This window comes from Quercus suber, unplaced genomic scaffold (assembly GCF_002906115.3).
Source record: "Quercus suber isolate HL8 unplaced genomic scaffold, Cork oak 2.0 scaffold_70, whole genome shotgun sequence".
In the NCBI taxonomy this organism is placed as follows: Eukaryota; Viridiplantae; Streptophyta; class Magnoliopsida; order Fagales; family Fagaceae; genus Quercus; species Quercus suber.
Window position 1 is genome coordinate 1,726,054 of NW_027069535.1, and position 19,558 is coordinate 1,745,611.

The window sequence follows — 19,558 nt, forward strand, 5'->3', positions numbered from 1 at the left end:
TTATTCATCTATCTATGTTTTCAGCATAATTTTTTTAAAGTTAACAAACAAACTCTCAACAAATAAATAAAAATAAAAGGATAATCCAAAAGTGAGGTGGCTTTGCCTTAAAATAAATTTTCTATCAAAAATGATAAACATCAACAAGTCATGCAAAAAGATTTTATTGACATATTGAGAATTTGAGAATCTGAGATTGGAAGCCTAATATCTGGGAAAGCGACTAATCTAAGAACATAATTTTTGTGAAAGCGACTAATTCATGTGAAAGTAATTATTTATAAGCTGCAACCGACTACTTTCACAAGTTGTGACTGTGGATGACTAAATTTCTCGATTCGAAATAAGTCAAACAAGTAAAATAGTGTCACAAATGCGAATTTGTATTGATGAATGTGTGGTAAAATTCTCTGTAATTACAAAAGAGTTATCCTCTGATTCGATCTCCTTGCAAGACTTGTTAATTGAATTTGTGGTAATGTGATTTTGACTTAAACACAAAGTATCCTTCAATTTGGTTGAGGGATGGATCGAAGATTGCTGAAACGGAATTACAATGAATCTCTGGCTATGAGCTTGTTAGAAATTCTTTGTTCTTCACGTTCTTCGTGTTCTTCGTGTGTTCTTCGTGTTCTTGGATTTGTGGTGGAAGTTCTTCGATGCTTTAGAGGCTTGAATCCTTAGAGCTTCGCTGATTTATGATTTGTTGAGGTTTCTGGAGGCTTTTGAGCTTGATTCCAGTGAACTTTGAGATTTAGGAATATGATTTGGATGATTCCTCTTCGAATGTTCTTGGTATTCGAAGGCTTGTGGTGGAAGTTCTTCGGGGCTTTAGAGGCTTGATCCGTGGAGCTTCACTAATTTGTGATTTGTTGATGTTTCTGGAGGCTTTTGAGCTTGATTCCAGTTAACTTTGATATTTAGGAATATGATTTGGATGATTCCTCTTCGAATGTTCTTGGTATTCGAAGGTTTGTGGTGGAAGTTCTTCGGGGCTTTAGAGGCTTGATCCGTAGAGCTTCACTGTTTTGTGATTTGTTGATATCTTGGAGGCTTTAGAGCTTGGTTCCGGCAGAGCTTCTGGACTTCTGAGTGCTTCCAATGGCCTGGTCCTCCCTAAATGGCTTAGGAAGGCTTCTATTTATAGGAGTTTTGGGGTAGGTAAGCGACACGTGGCGTAGTCTGATTAGTGACACGTGGCAGAGCTTGATTGGTCCGCTTATGTCATCGCCTGCACATGCTGGAATGATTGTGTCATCGCTTACACGTGCGAGACTGCTTATGCCATCGCTTACACGTGCGATGATGTGTGATTGGTCTTTGCATGACACTTGGCAAATTTCTGTTGGTTTCTGAATAGTGATAACAAAACCTAGCAGCAATATGTGGCGCTTTGTAATTGACTGTATTTTGTGGACTTGGTAGTGTGACGTGTCAGCTTGTGATAGGTCAGGAATTTTTTTCTGTCTACAGTGACAATTAATATGTTCTAAAAAGATTATTACCAATTTTATTACATAAAAAACTTATAATAGCTTTAGAATGAACTCTACCAATTACTTTCTCAAAAAAAAAAAAACTCTACCAATTACGTTCACATTTACCAATATATATATATATATACATATATTAATTTATCGGGTTTAAGACCAATTAATGACCTATGACAACAACGCATAATTGTTCTCTGCTCCTTCTCCTTTATTTAAGAATTTGGATGAAGTCCCAATAACATTAGACCGTTAAAATTGTGACACACATTTATTTTTGAATATGTATCATCATTTGACCGAGTCACCAAAAAAAGCACTGAACTCAAACAGAACTCTTTATTTTTTGGGTAACCGTGATACGGTTGATGGTTTTATAAACTTCGGGCTTTGTCCCATAGACGTCGTACAAGATGGCGTTTTGTTTATGTTTTTCGGGCTTCAAGGTGAGGATTATCCGCTTAACTAAAGTTGAACGTTAGTATTTATTAATTCATTGCAAAGATCAATTATTGACCAATTTATTCAATCAAAGTCATATTTGTTTAATGTATTAATTTAAGGCTTCACTTATTTGCACTTATGTGATTTTGGGTCTTAAAAAATCTCGAAAAAGGTGTCAACTTGACCCTTTAAAAAAAAAAAAGACTTTTATCAAATATAATGGATCTTTTTTTTTTTCTTTATTATTTCTTTGCAAGGATCAATAAGTGATGAAGAAAGTTCATCTCACACTTAATATTTTATGTTTTATATCTATCAATAATTTATATTGTCACATAAACTTTTAATGCTACACAATTTTATACATCAATATTTTTTTATTTTTTTATTTGAATAGTTCAGTAATATACATGAAACTACGCTTAATTTTGAACAAGTCACCATACATATATTATAAAAAATGTTGTACTTAGTGCATAAAAATTTCAATTTTTGCTGGTCTGCGAAGGTCAGGACAGACAACCTTACCTACAATTTTTTCAAAGAGACTAATTCCTGAACTCAAATATTGACTTGTAGATTTCTGGGAAAGACACTGGTCAATTGCCATTACACAAAGGCCCGACCTCCTAAACACAAATTTCAAGTTGGACAATTTTCCTCCAATTATGATCATTTACATGCACCAAATCACATATAATTAATCAAATCACTTAAACAAGTTATTGATTATTAAGAAAATTTCATGTAACTAAAAGTACATGTTGCTAATCTTGTCAAATTGTCACTTAATTGGTTGGAAATATTTACCTCCAATCCTTGATAGTTTTAATATATAACATATGTATAAAACATTAAATTGATCTATTTTAAATATTAAGGACAAAATTCAGCTACAAAATTGGTTGTAACTTAAAACTACAAACTCGATCACTCAATAAAATAAATATTACTACAAAATTTAAAAATCTAACCGTTGAATTGCATGTTCTTTAAACTCTTAATATACATGACAAATTTTGTGTCAATCGGATATTATTTACTATATAATCAAATGACATAGCTATTGATTTTTAATTTTCTTTAAATTTTGCAAACATAAAAAATATAAGAAGAATAAATAATCTAATTGTGAATTTGTCAAAAATTCACCTCTTATAAAAAAATATTGAGTAAAGTTATAGCCTAAAATAACAATCAATTTTGTAATTAAACTTTATACAAATATTAAAGCTATTTGTTCATTGTATAAATTCTCACTTTCAACTTTTAAAATAACTTTTTCCCATTAATACCATCGAATACATCCTCTATCCAAGTTGGCTGACCATTTTATGATTGCTTTATTAGGTCATCGTGTACAAGAATGTCACATCGAAAATTAAATATAAGAAAATTTTGACTTTGGAACACAAATAATGTTAAAATGGGAAAGAAAGACCACTCCATTCATTTGCTGCCGAATTGCTCCAAAATGACGATAATGAATAAAGATCCCAATTGACTTGCTCGCTTGAACACTATGATTAAATAAAAATGAAACTTCTTGTAGCTCCAACCATGAGTATGAACAACTTTTTTTTTTCTTTCTCAAATTATTGTTCCTGTTGTTGCGCCGTTAGGTTGTGAATATAATACATGGTATTGGAAGATCATCTTATCATCAACCCAGCCAAAAAGTATAAGTCATCATTAGTTTTCTATAAGTTCAGTGCTTATCTGGTTCTATTCCTAGGAAATCCTGTGCTTTTCTCGCAATAATTACGTCGTTCTTAAGTCACCCCTATCACTAGTGTTAAGTGATAACTTGGCAGTAATGATATCTTTTGTAGTACTTCATGTCTTGTTCTTACTCTCTTAATTCAATGAAAGCCGCAATTGCAAGCCTAATAGGACACAAAAGAGGGGAAACTATACACCAATAAATGTTTTAAAACTTTACAAAAGGAGAAGCATCTTGTCGATCATAAAATGAAATGAATTATAAGTGAAATCAATCATGTAATCCAATAGGCAATAGGTCACTTACAATGAGGTGATGGATCCTTCTCAACACACACATAAAAAACAAAACAAAAACAAACAAAACAAACATCGAAATGATGGATCAAGTTCAAATTTTTAGCTACAATGGAATTATGGAATTAAGTTATTAGGACATTAAGTGAAAACTGTGAAATATTAGTAGTTAGTTTTCATCAAAAATACTAGTCACCAAAGGTGTTATTTTTTATTACTAACTACTTCCTACATCCCAAATGGTTGAACCATGATTGGATCTCAAAACCTCGAAAAAATAATATATTATATCATACCTCTTTTAAAAGTTAGTAACCTTGAGTAAAAAGAGGATCCAATAAAAGATAAATGATAATATAATTAATTATCATTTTGGGTTCCTCATGTAATAGTGAAAGATATTTGGTCTGTAGCTAAAGAGGCAACACGTTTGCCACTCCATTATTGTAATCGTTTTCCAGTTGGCTTTTTGTAAAACTACTGTGTATTTTGTTTCTCCCTTCAATGGTATGGAAAAAAAATTCCTTAAGTACATGTCATGCTTGCATAAACAAACAACAACAAAAATGATAAATTTCGAATAAAAATAGAAAAATCATTAAGCACCAAAACAATTGTAACAACAAATCTCTCCATAATCCATTGAAATAAGAAGAAAAACAAGCAAAAGTCATATTTAATATTTTAAAATACACTATAAATAAAAATTAAAAAAAAAATTTAATTTTGAAGTGGAGGATAATTTTAGAAACCTGCCCCTAAGCAAATGGTAGGTTAATATACAACATTTTTAATATTGAGTAAATAAATTTGGTCATACGGATGTTAAGGGAAGGTACTTACCCTTAATTTTTTTTTACAACATTGCTAAAATACCCTAATGATGTACGGTTTTGACACACCTAATGATGTATGGTTTTTGGTATGCCAAATGCTAAAAAATTTGCATTTTTTAAGATTTGGCACACTTGATGCCAATGCTCTAAGTGTAGTCAACAACAAGATTAACAATGCTTATTTTTAAAACTTGAGCAACTTCAAGGCTACAATTTCACCAAAAATGTTTGACAAATATATAAATATCCAAAAGTTAGTAACATATATCTTTACTTGTGTTTTTGAACATTTATCTTTTCGTTGGATTGGTTCGATTTATGAATTTGAATATTATGTCTCGGTCTTGGAACGATACTTCCTACGATGCCTGGAATAGATCATTTCAAAAATAAGACATATCATTGAAGCTCATAAATTTAACCAATCTTGAATAATTAGGTTCAAGTGGTACAATTAGCATAATTTGTATAACTGTAGTTCATTACATGACCCAATTTTTTATTTTGTATTTTCATCAATTTCCATTTAACTTAAGCTGAAATGCTTTTAGAAAAACACCGCATTTGCAAGTCAATGGAATATTTATGTAACAATAAATTTATTAATTTCATGTAACTTAGTTACAATTGAAACTTGGAGAAAATTAATTGTAACTTATGAAACTAATACTTTTATTACTAAATAAATATTTTACCCATTTGCAAGTCAATGAAAATTAATTGTAATATTTTGCAAATGGGGCCACTGATAAATTCAAGAATAAGGGCACGTTTCTTAAACAAGTAAGGATGACAAAATCAACCCAAATCCCTTTGCCCATCCAAACCCACCTACTTAAATAAGACTCAAGTCCATCCAATTATTAATTGAGTTAAATAAGTATTAATTCAATTAAACTCAATTAACATTAATATGTTTATTGGGTTTTAACTAAGTACCCAATTAGACCCAAATATCATTTCTACAAATCACCTAATTCTAAAATCCCCAAAACCACTAAAAATACCAAAATACCCCCTAAACTTTAAAAAAAAAAAACAAAGGCCCGACCTCCTAAACACAAATTTCAAGTTGGACAATTTTCCTCCAATTATGATCATTTACATGCACCAAATCACATATAATTAATCAAATCACTTAAACAAGTTATTGATTATTAAGAAAATTTCATGTAACTAAAAGTACATGTTGCTAATCTTGTCAAATTGTCACTTAATTGGTTGGAAATATTTACCTCCAATCCTTGATAGTTTTAATATATAACATATGTATAAAACATTAAATTGATCTATTTTAAATATTAAGGACAAAATTCAGCTACAAAATTGGTTGTAACTTAAAACTACAAACTCGATCACTCAATAAAATAAATATTACTACAAAATTTAAAAATCTAACCGTTGAATTGCATGTTCTTTAAACTCTTAATATACATGACAAATTTTGTGTCAATCGGATATTATTTACTATATAATCAAATGACATAGCTATTGATTTTTAATTTTCTTTAAATTTTGCAAACATAAAAAATATAAGAAGAATAAATAATCTAATTGTGAATTTGTCAAAAATTCACCTCTTATAAAAAGATATTGAGTAAAGTTATAGCCTAAAATAACAACCAATTTTGTAACTAAACCTAATACAAATATTAAAGCTATTTGTTCATTGTATAAATTCTCACTTTCAACTTTTAAAATAACTTTTTCCCATTAATACCATCGAATACATCCTTTATCCAAGTTGGCTGACCAGTTTATGATTGCTTTATTAGGTCATCGTGTGAGCACAAGAATGTCACATTGAAAATTAAAATATAAGAAAATTTTGACTTTGGAACACAAATAATGTTAAGATGGGAAAGAGACACCACTCCATTCATTTGCTGCCGAAATGCTCCAAAATGACGATAATGAATAAAGATCCCAATTGACTTGCTTGCTTGAACACTATGATTAAATAAAAATGAAACTTCTTGTAGCTCCAACCATGAGTATGAACAACTTTTTTTTTCTTTCTCAAATTATTGTTCCTGTTGTTGCGCCGTTAGGTTGTGAATATAATACATGGTATTGGAAGATCATCTTATCATCAACCCAGCCAAAAAGTATAAGTCATCATTAGTTTTCTATAAGTTCAGTGCTTATCTGGTTCTATTCCTAGGAAATCCTGTGCTTTTCTCGCAATAATTACGTCTTTCTTAAGTCACCCCCATTTGGTTCATCACTGGTGTTAAGTGATAACTGGGCAGTAATGATATCTTTTGTGGTATTTCATGCCTTGTTCTAATTACTCTCTTAATTCAATGAAAGCCGCAATTGCAAGCCTAATAGGACACAAAAGAGGGGAAACTACACACCAATAAATATTTTAAAACTTTACAAAAGGAGAAGCATCCTGTCGATCATAAAATGAAATGAATTATAAGTGAAATCAATCATGTAATCCAATAGGCAATAGGTCACTTACAATGAGGTGATGGATCCTTCTCAACACACACATAAAAAACAAAAACAAAAACAAACAAAACAAACATCGAAATGATGGATCAAGTTCAAATTTTTAGCTACAATGGAATTAAGTTATTAGGACATTAAGTGAAAACTGTGAAATATTAGTAGTTAGTTTTCATCAAAAATACTAGTCACCAAAGGTGTGATTTTTTATTACTAACTACTTCCTCCATCCCAAATGGTTGAACCATGATTGGATCTCAGAACCTCGAAAAAATAATATATTTATATCATATCCTCTTTTATTAGTAATCTTGAGTAAAAAGAGGATCCAATAAAAAATAAATGATAATATAGTTAATTCCTTTAAGTACATGTCATACTTGCATAAACAAACAACAACAAAAATGATAAATTTAGAATAAAAATGGAAAAATTATTAAGCACCAAAACAATTGCAACAACAAATCTCTCCATAATCCATTGAAATAAGAAGAAAAACAAGCAAAAGTCATATTTAATATTTTAAAATACACTATAAATAAAAATTAAAAACAACATTTTTAATTTTGAAGTGGAGGATAATTTTAGAAACCTTCCCTTAAGCAAATGGTAGGTTAATATACAACATTTTTAATATTTAGTTAATAAATTTTGGTCAAACGGATGTTAAGGGGAGGTACTTACCCTTAATTTTTTTTTACAACATTGCTAAAATACCCTAATAATGTATGGTTTTGACACACCTAATGATGTATGGCTTTTGGTATGCCAAATGCTAAAAGATCTGCATTTTTTAACATTTGGCACACTTGATGCCAATGCTCTAAGTGTAGTCAACAACAAGATTAACAATGCTTATTTTTAAAACTTGAGCAACTTCAGGGCTACAATTTCACCAAAAATGTTTAACAAATATATAAATATCCAAAAGTTAGTAACATATATCTTTACTTGTGTTTTTGAACATTTATCTTTTCGTTGGATTGGTTCGATTTATGAATTTGAATATTATGTCTCGGTCTTGGAACGATACTTCCTACGATGCCTGGAATAGATCATTTCAAAAATAAGACATATCATTGAAGCTCATAAATTTAACCAATCTTGAATAATTAGGATCAAGTGGTACAATTAGCATAATTTGTATAACTGTGGTTCATTACATGACCCAATTTTTTATTTTGTACTTTCATCAATTTCCATTTACCTTTAGCTGAAATGCTTTTAGAAAAACACCCCATTTGCAAGTCAATGGAATATTTATGTAACAATAAACTTATTAATTTCACGTAACTTAGTTACAATCGAAACTTAGAGAAAATTAATTGTAACTTATGAAACTAATACTTTTATTACTAAATAAATATTTTACCCATACTTACCCTATTTTGCAAATGGGGCCACTGATAAATTCAAGAATAAGGGCACGTTTCTTAAACAAGTAAGGATAACAAAATCAACCCAAATTCCTTTGCCCATCTAAATCCATCTACTTAAATAAGACTCAAGTCCATCCAATTATTAATTGAGTCAAATAAATATTAATTCAATTAAACTCAATTAACATTAATATTTATTGGGTTTTAACTAAGTACCCAATTAGACCCAAATATCATTTCTACAAATCACCCAATTCTAAAATCCCCAAAACCACTAAAAATTCCAAAATACCCCCTAAACTTAAAAAAATTAAAATTAAAAAAAAAAACCCTAAACCTAAAAAATATCACAATACTCCCGAAACCTAAAAAATGACAAAATATCCCAAAACCTAAAAATTAACCAAAATACCCCTAAAACTTAAAAATTGACCAAAATACCCCTAAACCAAAAAATGACCAAAATACCCCTAAAACCTAAAAAAATAGACCAACATGCTCCCTGAACTTGAAAATTACCAAGATACCCTCAAAACTTAAAATTGACCAAAATATTTTGGTAATTTTTAAATTTCGAGAGTATTTTGGTTATTTTTTTTTTTTATTTCAGGAGTATTTCAGTCATTTTATAGGTTTCAAAAATATTTTAGTCAATTTTTAAGTTTAGATAATATTTCAGTCATTTTTAAGTTTTGAATGTACTTTGGTTATTTTTTAAGTTTCAAGAGTATTTCGATTATTTTTTAGATTTAAGAAATATTTTAATAATTTTTAGATTTCAGGAATATTTTGATTATTTTTAAATTTCAAAAATATTTCAATCAATTTTTAGGATTTGCTGGTATTTTGATCAATTTTTACGTTTTCGAAATATTTTGGTCATTATTTTAAGTTTAGAGAATATTTTAGTCATTTTTTAAGTTTTAAGAGCATTTTAATCATTTTCTAAGTTTCAGAAGAATTTCAATCAGTAATTTTGGAGGTATTTTGATCAATTTTAATAGTTTTTTAAGCATATTTGGTCTTTTTTAGGTTTAAAGAATATTATAGTAAATTTAAAGAATTTTATGAGTACTTTGATCATTTTCAAGTTTTAGTAACATTTTGATAATTTTGATAGTTTGGTAGGTGGGTGAGTTGAGGTTTTCCATAATAACTAGGTTCGGTTGGGTTAGATTTGAATTAGAAGTATTTAGTTTTTTTTTTAGAATAAAATATTTAGTTAAATGGACAATAAATAAGTAAATAAATTTTATATACCTAATTTTCTCAAAAAAAATTTTATATACCTAATATAATTATCTAATTCTGCCCACCCCAAACCCAGCAATTTGACACCCCAAATACAAGTATTGAACCCCAACAGCGTTGAAACATAGTGCACATTCATTTCTTCCAAGTCAACAAATATTTTGAAAAACACAAGTAACATGCTCACCGCTAGGCATGTTTTGTTTAGGATATTCATTAAGGTGCTAATAAAGAGCTTTTTTATTTGATTGAAAACATCATAAAGTTTAGCTCACCAAAAATATTTTTAAAAATATCATTCGTAACTGGATTGAGGGAATTTGAGAAGTTAATTTCAACGTTAGGTACATTTGGGACTTTATTATGATTGAAGTATTTGAAAATAGACTCATTTCTTTATTTCGAATTTAAATAATCTCTCTAGAAAATTTAAAAAAAAAAAAAAAAAAAAAAGTTACAACAAAACCAACAACATGAGTATATCTAAGGATTTTTTTTTCTTCTTTTAAGAATTTTAACGAACCAAGCCACAAATTAGTACAGAGATAGAGTTATGAAAGGTTAGGAATATACCAAACCCTCTCCTTAAAAAGTGTGTTGCGTGGTGCTTGCAGCCAGCTGGGTTAGCCTTCACCTCATAAAGACAAGCCCAAAAGATGGGGCTTCACCTCATGGAGAAAGAAAATGAAACATGTTACTGACCTTAGTTATCATTTAACTAAAAGTTCAGGACTGACAAAAAAAAAAAAACATCGCAGAAGAGAAGGAACTCAGCAGAAGCAAGTTCAGGACTAAACTTCATATTATTCTTGCAGAACAAAAACAATGACAACGTACAAAACTTCATTGAATCTCCTTGCAGAAAAATACAGAACATAGATTTATAATGATGTACATGGAAGAATATATATATGTATGCCAAAGTGCATAAACAGTGAAAACCAAATACAAGGTAAAATAATACATGAACAACAACATGCTGAAGTTATGAGCTCTTGTTTTACAGACCTCATTGTGCCTGATTTCAAAAGCTTCATTATCATTTTAATAGACACTAGCTAATCTATAGTCTGTGGCCTGCCAATCTTAATCTAGATAGAAGAAAAAAGGTTTTTTTTTTCTTTTTCTTTTTTACTTATGCCACCATATGGTTTTAAGCTAACAGTCTACCACTTGTTGTATATATCCTGTCAGCATAAAACAAAAGGTGGCTTAAGTCAAGAGTTGATCTCTTACTATTGTTGTTTTTGCGCTGTGTGTATGAGTGGGTGAGGATATTTATAGAAGGGACTAGTGACTAGTGAGTGTGGATTTCAAATACCAATAGTTATATAGTTTTGATGGGTTTTCAAGTCCGGTTTGTATTATTGGTTTGTGAGAGACAGAGAGAGAGAGAGAGAGAGGAATCAATTCTGTAGTCTGTACATAACAGAGCTGAGAGCGACGTAGATGATGACACAACCTAGCAGAACTTTTTTTTTTTTTTTTTTTTTAAGGCACAACCTAGCAGAACTTTGCATGTAGAAGAAAGCTATGGTAATTGGCGGATTTCAAGGGCGATTTAATTGGATTTCAATCCAAACTTGCAATATAAATGAAGGTTCAAGTGTCAACACAGATCTTTTTTTTTTTTCTTTTTTTTCCTGAGAGAGGAATCTCAGTACAGTTTTAAATTTATAGGCTCAGAGATGCTTTGCCAAAAAAGTGAAAAAGTGTGAGTTAAGGCAGTTCCTTAATAAATGAAAATTTATTCAAAAATAGTTTCATGCCCTTAAAGGCAGAGTTGCTTATAAGACTTGGACCATGGAATTAGAACCCAAATTCAATCCAAATTCTTGAGCTGGACTTAGCTTGTAGTAATTCATAAAGTGCTGAACAAGGAAGGGAAATTTTCCTTTAAAGCCAGGAATTCTATGGCCAAGCTTGAGCATCGGTCCAAAGAGAAAAATAAAAGATTAAGGTGGAGTTTGGATAGCATTTTTGAGCTTACGTTGTGCGTTTGCATCGTTTTTTTGTGGATCTCACGCATTATTTACGAGACCAGCAAATACTTTTTTCAGCTAATATAACTTTAAAACTGAGTCCCACAATACTATTTACATATTTAAAAATTATTTTATTACAGTATTTTCAGTTTTCAATAATAAGTGATATCTAAACAGACCCTAAACTAAACTTGGTCAAGCCATTGGAACATTGCTTTGGAAGTCAACACTAATTGTCACCCATGACTAAAAGTAAATCTATGGAATTGTCATTATATATTGTATTACGTATCCATTTGGCATGAATTATTTTTATCAACTTATTTTACTATTCAATTTATTTTTTCTACTATTCATGAGTCTCACTGCACTTTTTGGTACTATTTATGAAACTTATTGTACTGTTTCAGCTAACTTTTACTTTTATCTACAGTACTTTCAGCAAAAAGTTTTCAATTTTAACAAAATAAACAAATTCCAAACAGACACATACGTTTGGTACAGCTTATAATTATATTTTTCACAAAAATGAGTTTGTAAGTTCATACACATTAATGAATATGCACAATCACACTTAATTAATTCTAATATTCACCACCACACACCCTTGATGCATTGGTCACTCTACAAATATAAGTGTTTGTGAGGTATGGAGAGTACGGGCTGAGATTTAAGTACACAAGAGGAAGTTTCACACATATACACTCTTAAATTAGGCTAAAGTAAAATTTCTATCTTGTATCAAAAAAATAAAAAATTCTAATACCCATATAAAAATCTAACATAATTGGAAGTTTATTGAGATGCTATTAAGTGTGATAGAATTTATTCAATTTTAAATGAAACGGTTTTTTTTTTTTGGAAAAGTTGATGCAACAATCTCTTATTAAATAATCTCTTATTAAATAATGAGTTTTGCACCTCAGCACTCATTTGGAAAACTATCAAATTAGTTCAGAAATTCAATTAAAAAAAAAAAAAAAAACCTCTCTAAAAGCAACAGGCTTCACATGGGTTGCTATTTCTTATTCTACCACAAAGCTTGAAAAGGGCCTGCACTCTGTAGCCATGTGACGTGAAATAGAAGGACGGATATGAAAAAGGAAGGGCCGACCCAGACTTCTCTCATCAGCAAGCACAAGCAAAGGATAGGAAAAAAAAAAAAAAACAGGGCACATAAATTACAAGAGAAAATAAGTATAAATAAGGACCATCCTTCCTAGTTTGCTGACAAAAAAAAGGACTATCCTTCCTATGTAATTATAACCATCTGTTAAAAGGACTGGTTCACATGTCACGGAAACTTAGGCAGACTAGCTATCACCTAGGGATGCAAAGTCGTCGCTTCCCAACGAGCTAGCCACCATCTAGTTCTCATTAAAACAAACAGTTAGCCATCTAGTTCCACCTTATGGGCCTGTAATAACATGAGGAAATTGAATGGAGGACATGAGTACATAATTAAAGTCCCCGAATACTAATTAGACTTGGCCCATTGAATTATATCCAATTCAAGCCCAATTCATCCCCCTTGTTCCAATATTTACCATTTGATCATATTCAAAGTTAGACTTGACTGAAGAAAATTACAATTCCATTGCAAAACTATAATGCAAAATAAGAATTTTTCCAGGCCAGGTAGAATAGAATTGTTAAAGCTTCTTACCAGAACTCAATTACAACATTATTAGCAAAGTTGAAAAACTAAATATTATTTTGCACAATCAGTCTAAACTCTAAAATCCCTCATATATGGATATCCAACTAGTTTATCAAAAACAATACAAAAATAGTGACTCTATCTCAACAAGGGTACAAGTAAAAAATTAAACAAAATATATACATGTATTACTTCTCCTCCAAGCGTCGCAGCATGGACTCAGAAAAGCTTTGTTGCCTGCAAATGTAAGAAAAATAAGCTTCTTAAATTCCATTACCTTCTGGTCCAAAAAGAAAAAGAAGCAGTAATTATCTCCAGTTATCTTCATATTAGAAGATGGTTCAGCAATGCAAAATGTGCAAAATCTAATGTTAAGCAATAAATTTTTTGTGTACAAGACATGTTCTTACACAGAATCAAATTAAAGAAAGTACAACATGAATAACATACACAATTACTCAAACTCTGAAACGGTTAATGTTGACAACTAAAATTTACAAATTAGACTAATCTGGTAGATTGCAATATATGACCATCAAACTATAATATTGATGCAGTTCTATATCAATAATGTAACCAGCTATTTGCAATCTATGACCATTGAACAATAGTTGTGATGGAACCAGTTATTACTCAGCATTCAAAAATAAGCCAGTGTAATTATTGTTGAGTGTGAAACAAATGCATAATAAAAGATACCATTCTATAGCAAAAGTTTGAGGCTAAGATCAAACAGAAAGGTTAGGGCAACCAGAGTACCAGACCAGTAAGCCATACAAATACAGGGTAGATTTATTTGATATTTCCAATTCTATTTAATTGTGCAAGAGAGAGAGAGATTAGACTTACTTCTGTTCTCTATGTTTTGGACTAGGGCGAGAGTACTTTAGATATCCATCCCAAGGAACCTTTTTGAGACCTGCTCTAACAGATATTATATCCCTTACCCTGCATAAGAGCACTTATATTTAACAAAAGCTATTCCAAAATTTGGGGTAGTTCTAAAGCCAAGGAAATACATCTCCATCATATTCACAAGAAGATAAAATGTGTGCCATGCCATTACTTGATACAACATACCTCTCTGCAAACTCTATGGCTGTCTCTCCAGGTTTTATATTTTGCGGCTCCAAGTACCAAACATCACACACAACAGCCCAGGATGTCATAAGCTGCAGCAGATGCATTGTGAAGGATTGCCTAAAAACAGAGCACATAATCCAAGAATACAGTATCATCCACAGCACACCAACAAACATGAAAATCTAAGCCAAAAGACAAAGGCGAACCCCAATGCTACCCGCCTAGATCCTAGCATAAACAAGGAATTTTTCTCCCATGTGGTAGTTATAACACAACAATAACATGAATATCATATGGTTTTGCCAAGAGCCTTATAACTCAACTGGCAACTCTGGATGTTTCTAACGGAGGCATTCAGGGTTCAAATCCCCCTCCTCCATTGTAAATATCAAATTATCAAAAATATCAGATGGTTTGATCTTTGGCAAAGCCATGTCCCAAGATAAACACATCTACTGTTCTTTGCCACTCCATCTAAAATGCAGGGGATAGTTTCAGTGCATGCTTATCAAATTATCAAATTAGTGAGCTATAAGCAGTTCCTTACTTCCGGCTGTTCCAAAAAGCATCAACGAATATTTTGTTGTACTTAATAGCAACTGGGCAAACAGTGCAGCCAAGTTCAAATGCACCCTACACATTATTCATATAGAAAATGAGTTAAAGAAAATTGAACTATTGAGAACTCAAAGAAAAAAAAGAAGAAAGAAAATTGCTTTCCCACTAGAGAGAGAGACAGAGGAGAGGAAAGGGGGGATTGTTTTTTTTTCAATTAGTCAATTGTTACAAGTGAAGGATGGGGGTTTCAATCCCTGGTTCTCCTCATAAAGAGACCAGGCAAGGCCAATGAGCTACAAGGCATTGGCTGAAAGAAGAATGGTTGAGAGGTAAGTTATAGGAAAGAAATATGAGTTTGTATTCTTATCAACTAGAAAAGCAGAACTTCATTAATTGCATTTCTACAACATTAGATCATATATATTTACCTTCTTGAACATAACAGTGTAGTGATTATTTACACAAGTTCCCTCTGGAAATATGAGAAGAGGGTTATTTTCAGCGCCTTGAACGTGATCCCTCAACCTGAATATACAAGTTTACGTTATCATGAAATAGATGATGTTCTGATAAAAGAATGTTTTTTACATTGTTAATATAACTTTACTTCTTTGCTACAATTTCACGATCCTTTGCCTCAGACCGATTGAACCAGATACATCCTACGCTCTCTAATATGGTGCTTTGCAAGAGTCCTACAGAGAAAGCAAAATTAAATAAATCCTTCATGTCCATTTTTTTAAGAGTAATTCTGGCTTCCATTTATATACCCTAAATATAAATGGTCCAGTGCAAAATTGTTCACTAAACATTGACTATATACAGCAAATTAAATGTACTAAAAATCATTTAAGCCAAATTTGTTTCAATTATAAATGAATAAATTTGGTGAATTATTTCCACCTCCAAAACTAGATGGGCTGCAACTCAAACTTAAGAGTTTCGGAACACACAGAGACTATCACTCAAGAATGCAACTTTTCTACTCAAACCAGTACACCAGTGTGTGTTCCTCTAACATGAAACACAAAAACAAATCCAAAGATATGGACATTTCTGCCATTGATGTACTGACAACAACAGTATTCATGTGTGAGAAGACATTTTAAAAACTGCAATGCAAATTTTTTTTCTTGTCTATCTAAATATTAAAATCAAATCATGAAACTCAATAGCACAAAGGACAGGTTGGGAGCAAAAAATTCTATAAAATTTTATCCTAATGACACAAGAAATATGCATTTGCAGATTGAAAACCAAAAAATAAGACAAAATCTATCATCACAATACACGGACACTTCCAACTGCATGCTGTAGTTCTCTGTATCAGTACCACCTCCCCTTAAAACACTTTCTTTTTGATAAGTTGTAAAGGTATATTGAAATAGCACAAAAAGGGTGTGCCACCCTAGTACACCAGTTATGGATAAACAATATTCCAAGGGTACTTGGAAATTTTTTGAGAGTAACACACAAGAGAGTAACCATAAGTCATTACTGAGAATGTCATTCCTTATTTACAGTAATAACACAATTTAAGTACAAATTTTGGGAGTAAACACTTACCAACCCATCCAGGATGCTTCTGCATAATAACAGCAAATGCAGACATCTGTTCTAGGATGATGAAATCAATCATGGAGGTGTGATTGGCCACAAAAACCTGTTCAACCCATAGATGGAAGCAAAATACGATTCATTAGCATGAATTACGTAAACATGCTGTTAATGAAACATCAGGTGCCATCCAGAAAAATAAAAATCATAATCAGGTACACCTGCTTAGGCCGCATGCTAGGCCGTGGCCCATGGTATTTTACAACCCCAGTCCATGACGCAACAAAGAAACTGCAAATTAACTCCACCAAAGACCTCTGAAGATAAGGTAAACATGGAATATGTTAACATTTAACGCAAGACCAGAACTTTAAGACATTAATGTAATATGACAACATAGAACACCATGGGTCCCTTCCAATGATTTTGCATGACCATGGATTCTATCATATTCTCCTACATTCCTATTAGTATGTTACTGGGTGCTTTATCTATTCCTAAATGATCTTGTAATCTATTTTTTGTTGATAATTCAATAGTTGGGGGAGGGGGATTTGAACACTAGACGTCACCGTTGGAAATATCAAGACGTGTCAATTGAACTACAAGACTCTTGGCCTAAATGACCTTTTATTTATAAATAATGCATTATGTTTTAGTACAAAAGGGTTCTACTGCCAAACATCTTTGAAATGGCACATTACTTTTGAGAAAAAATGGTAAATGCATACAGCATCAAGAGGGAAGTTTATAACCAAAACAACAAAGTGCTCACTTATAAGTATTCAAAGTTTGCAACACCTGCTGCTACCAATAGATAGAAACATAGATACCAAAATAAAACAAAAAACAAACATAATTTATCAAAAAGATGAATCCAAAAGAGCATAAGATATACCACAAAAAGTAGAGCAATAATTAGATTAAAATTTTAAAATGTAACATTCCACACCTCAATCTTTTTTCTCAACTTGTCATGCCCTTTTAGCAGGAAGTGTACAGGAATATAAGATGAAAGGAATATTATCCATCCAATTGTCAATATTAGAACCCTGCACATTCAATTGAGACAAATCTCAGATAAGCGAAATCATACAAACCCATTAACGAGGCAAAATCATCATTAGGACATTATTCATCACCATTCACCGCCTTTCCCGAAATTCCAATACTTATAAAACACATTCCAAAGCCCAAAATCCAAGCCATTTTTACAACAAAAGAACTCCCAATATCTTATCAAAGCTTAATCTATATTGGGTGAGATATCCAAGGGCACTATTTATTTCAATGCATAATATAAAATGAAGAAGCTACATCAGTAAAGGGCTAACCTCACAGGGAATAGAATGAAATATCGAATTACAACCCCACAACACCATATTGGAAACAAATACACATTCCAATTCCACGGTTCCGGAGAATTTGACTTGAAGCATCGTGTAAATGAGTCCTGCCCATTCATTATATATATATATATATATATAATAAATAAAAAGAATAATCAAATAAAAAAACTAAAACAACAACAACAGCAGCAAATTTCTTAAATTACAGTAAATACGAATACAATTAATAATTCTTTCTAGAGTTTCATTTTGCTAAACAAATGTTAATGAAACAAATACTTAACATTAAAATTATATATATATATATATAAAGCTTACCTCAACAGCAACAAAAAAATATATTAAATTATAATAAATACCAAAACAATGAATGATTTTAAAATAACAAAAAGATACAGCACAATTCATTTCCCATATTATGAAGAAAAAAAAAAAACTACAAATCAAAATTTCATTTTGATAAAAAAAAATGTTAATGAAACATAAATAAATAACATTAATTGAAACAAAAACAAAAACAAAAGCTTACATCGATAATGGCACCAGCAGCCTCAGTTAAGGTAGGAGAAATGTCAAGCAAATCACGGCTGCAAAAGATAATTAAAAGAGATATGTAAATTTACCAAAAAAACAAATTCAGAATCTTGCAACAGTCACATCAAAATTCCATTATTTTCTCAGCAACCAAACAAAGAGAGAGAGAGAGAGAGTGGGAAAAGAAAAAGTACAGTCGGAGCTTGCCGTGGGGCTCTTGGATGGAGGATCCGGAAGGGAGATAGTCTTCGAGGTTGGGTCGATCCAAGTCCAATTCCAATTCCAATTCGGAGCTTGAAGAGCTCTGCTTCACTATCTCATTGCTATTGCTATTCATTTCTGATTTTTCTCTCTCTTTCTAGTCTCTACGCAACGATAGGCACTAAGCAGAGCACCTTTGGGTTCGGGTTTTTCCTCGTTTACATTTTTTGTGGAGCTACTATTTTCCCGACTATATTCTTTTCGTATAGTATAGTAAAAGCAAAATACTTAATAATAATAAAATAATAATTTATTTAAAATTTTATATTTTCCTTAAATCAATATTTAAATTTAATTAGGACTAACACAATATTTTAACCAATTATAAATCTAGTAATGCTAGATACAAAATATTTTTTACAACTTTTCTTTTTCCATGATCTATTTTGATTGGATCAGTGTCACTTTTTTTGTCCTTTAGAGGTCTGATACGTCTCTCGCATTTATTTTTTGCCGGTGACATCTTTCTTCTCACCAAAGCCACGGCCAGAGATTGCAAACATTTACATCAAATCCTGCACACCTTTTGTGCCTCCTAGGGTCAAATAATGAGTGTCACCAAATCGCGTATTTGGTTTTCCCCACGTACCCCTAGGTGTTTAAAGGAGCAGGTGGTAGGCATATTTGGTATACCCACCACTGACCGCGTTGGCCCTAGGCACACCTGTTTTCACTACACGTAGAACAACTAATTC

General features: G+C 31.3%; 1 protein-coding gene across 1 annotated transcript; it reads right to left on the reverse strand.

Annotated features, from left to right (window-relative positions):
* Positions 1-13,438: 13,438 nt before the first annotated feature.
* Positions 13,439-19,411, reverse strand: LOC112026237 (glycerol-3-phosphate acyltransferase 9). The gene is made up of 12 exons (XM_024058922.2): positions 18,797-19,411; positions 18,598-18,655; positions 18,054-18,172; positions 17,672-17,771; positions 16,941-17,036; positions 16,729-16,825; positions 15,770-15,857; positions 15,591-15,687; positions 15,152-15,237; positions 14,602-14,721; positions 14,371-14,469; positions 13,439-13,758 (listed from the first exon to the last, which is right to left on the reverse strand). The coding sequence occupies exons 1-12, from the start codon at positions 18,937-18,939 to the stop codon at positions 13,710-13,712; spliced, it is 1,152 nt and encodes a 383-aa protein (XP_023914690.1). The 5' UTR covers positions 18,940-19,411; the 3' UTR covers positions 13,439-13,709.
* Positions 19,412-19,558: the final 147 nt, after the last annotated feature.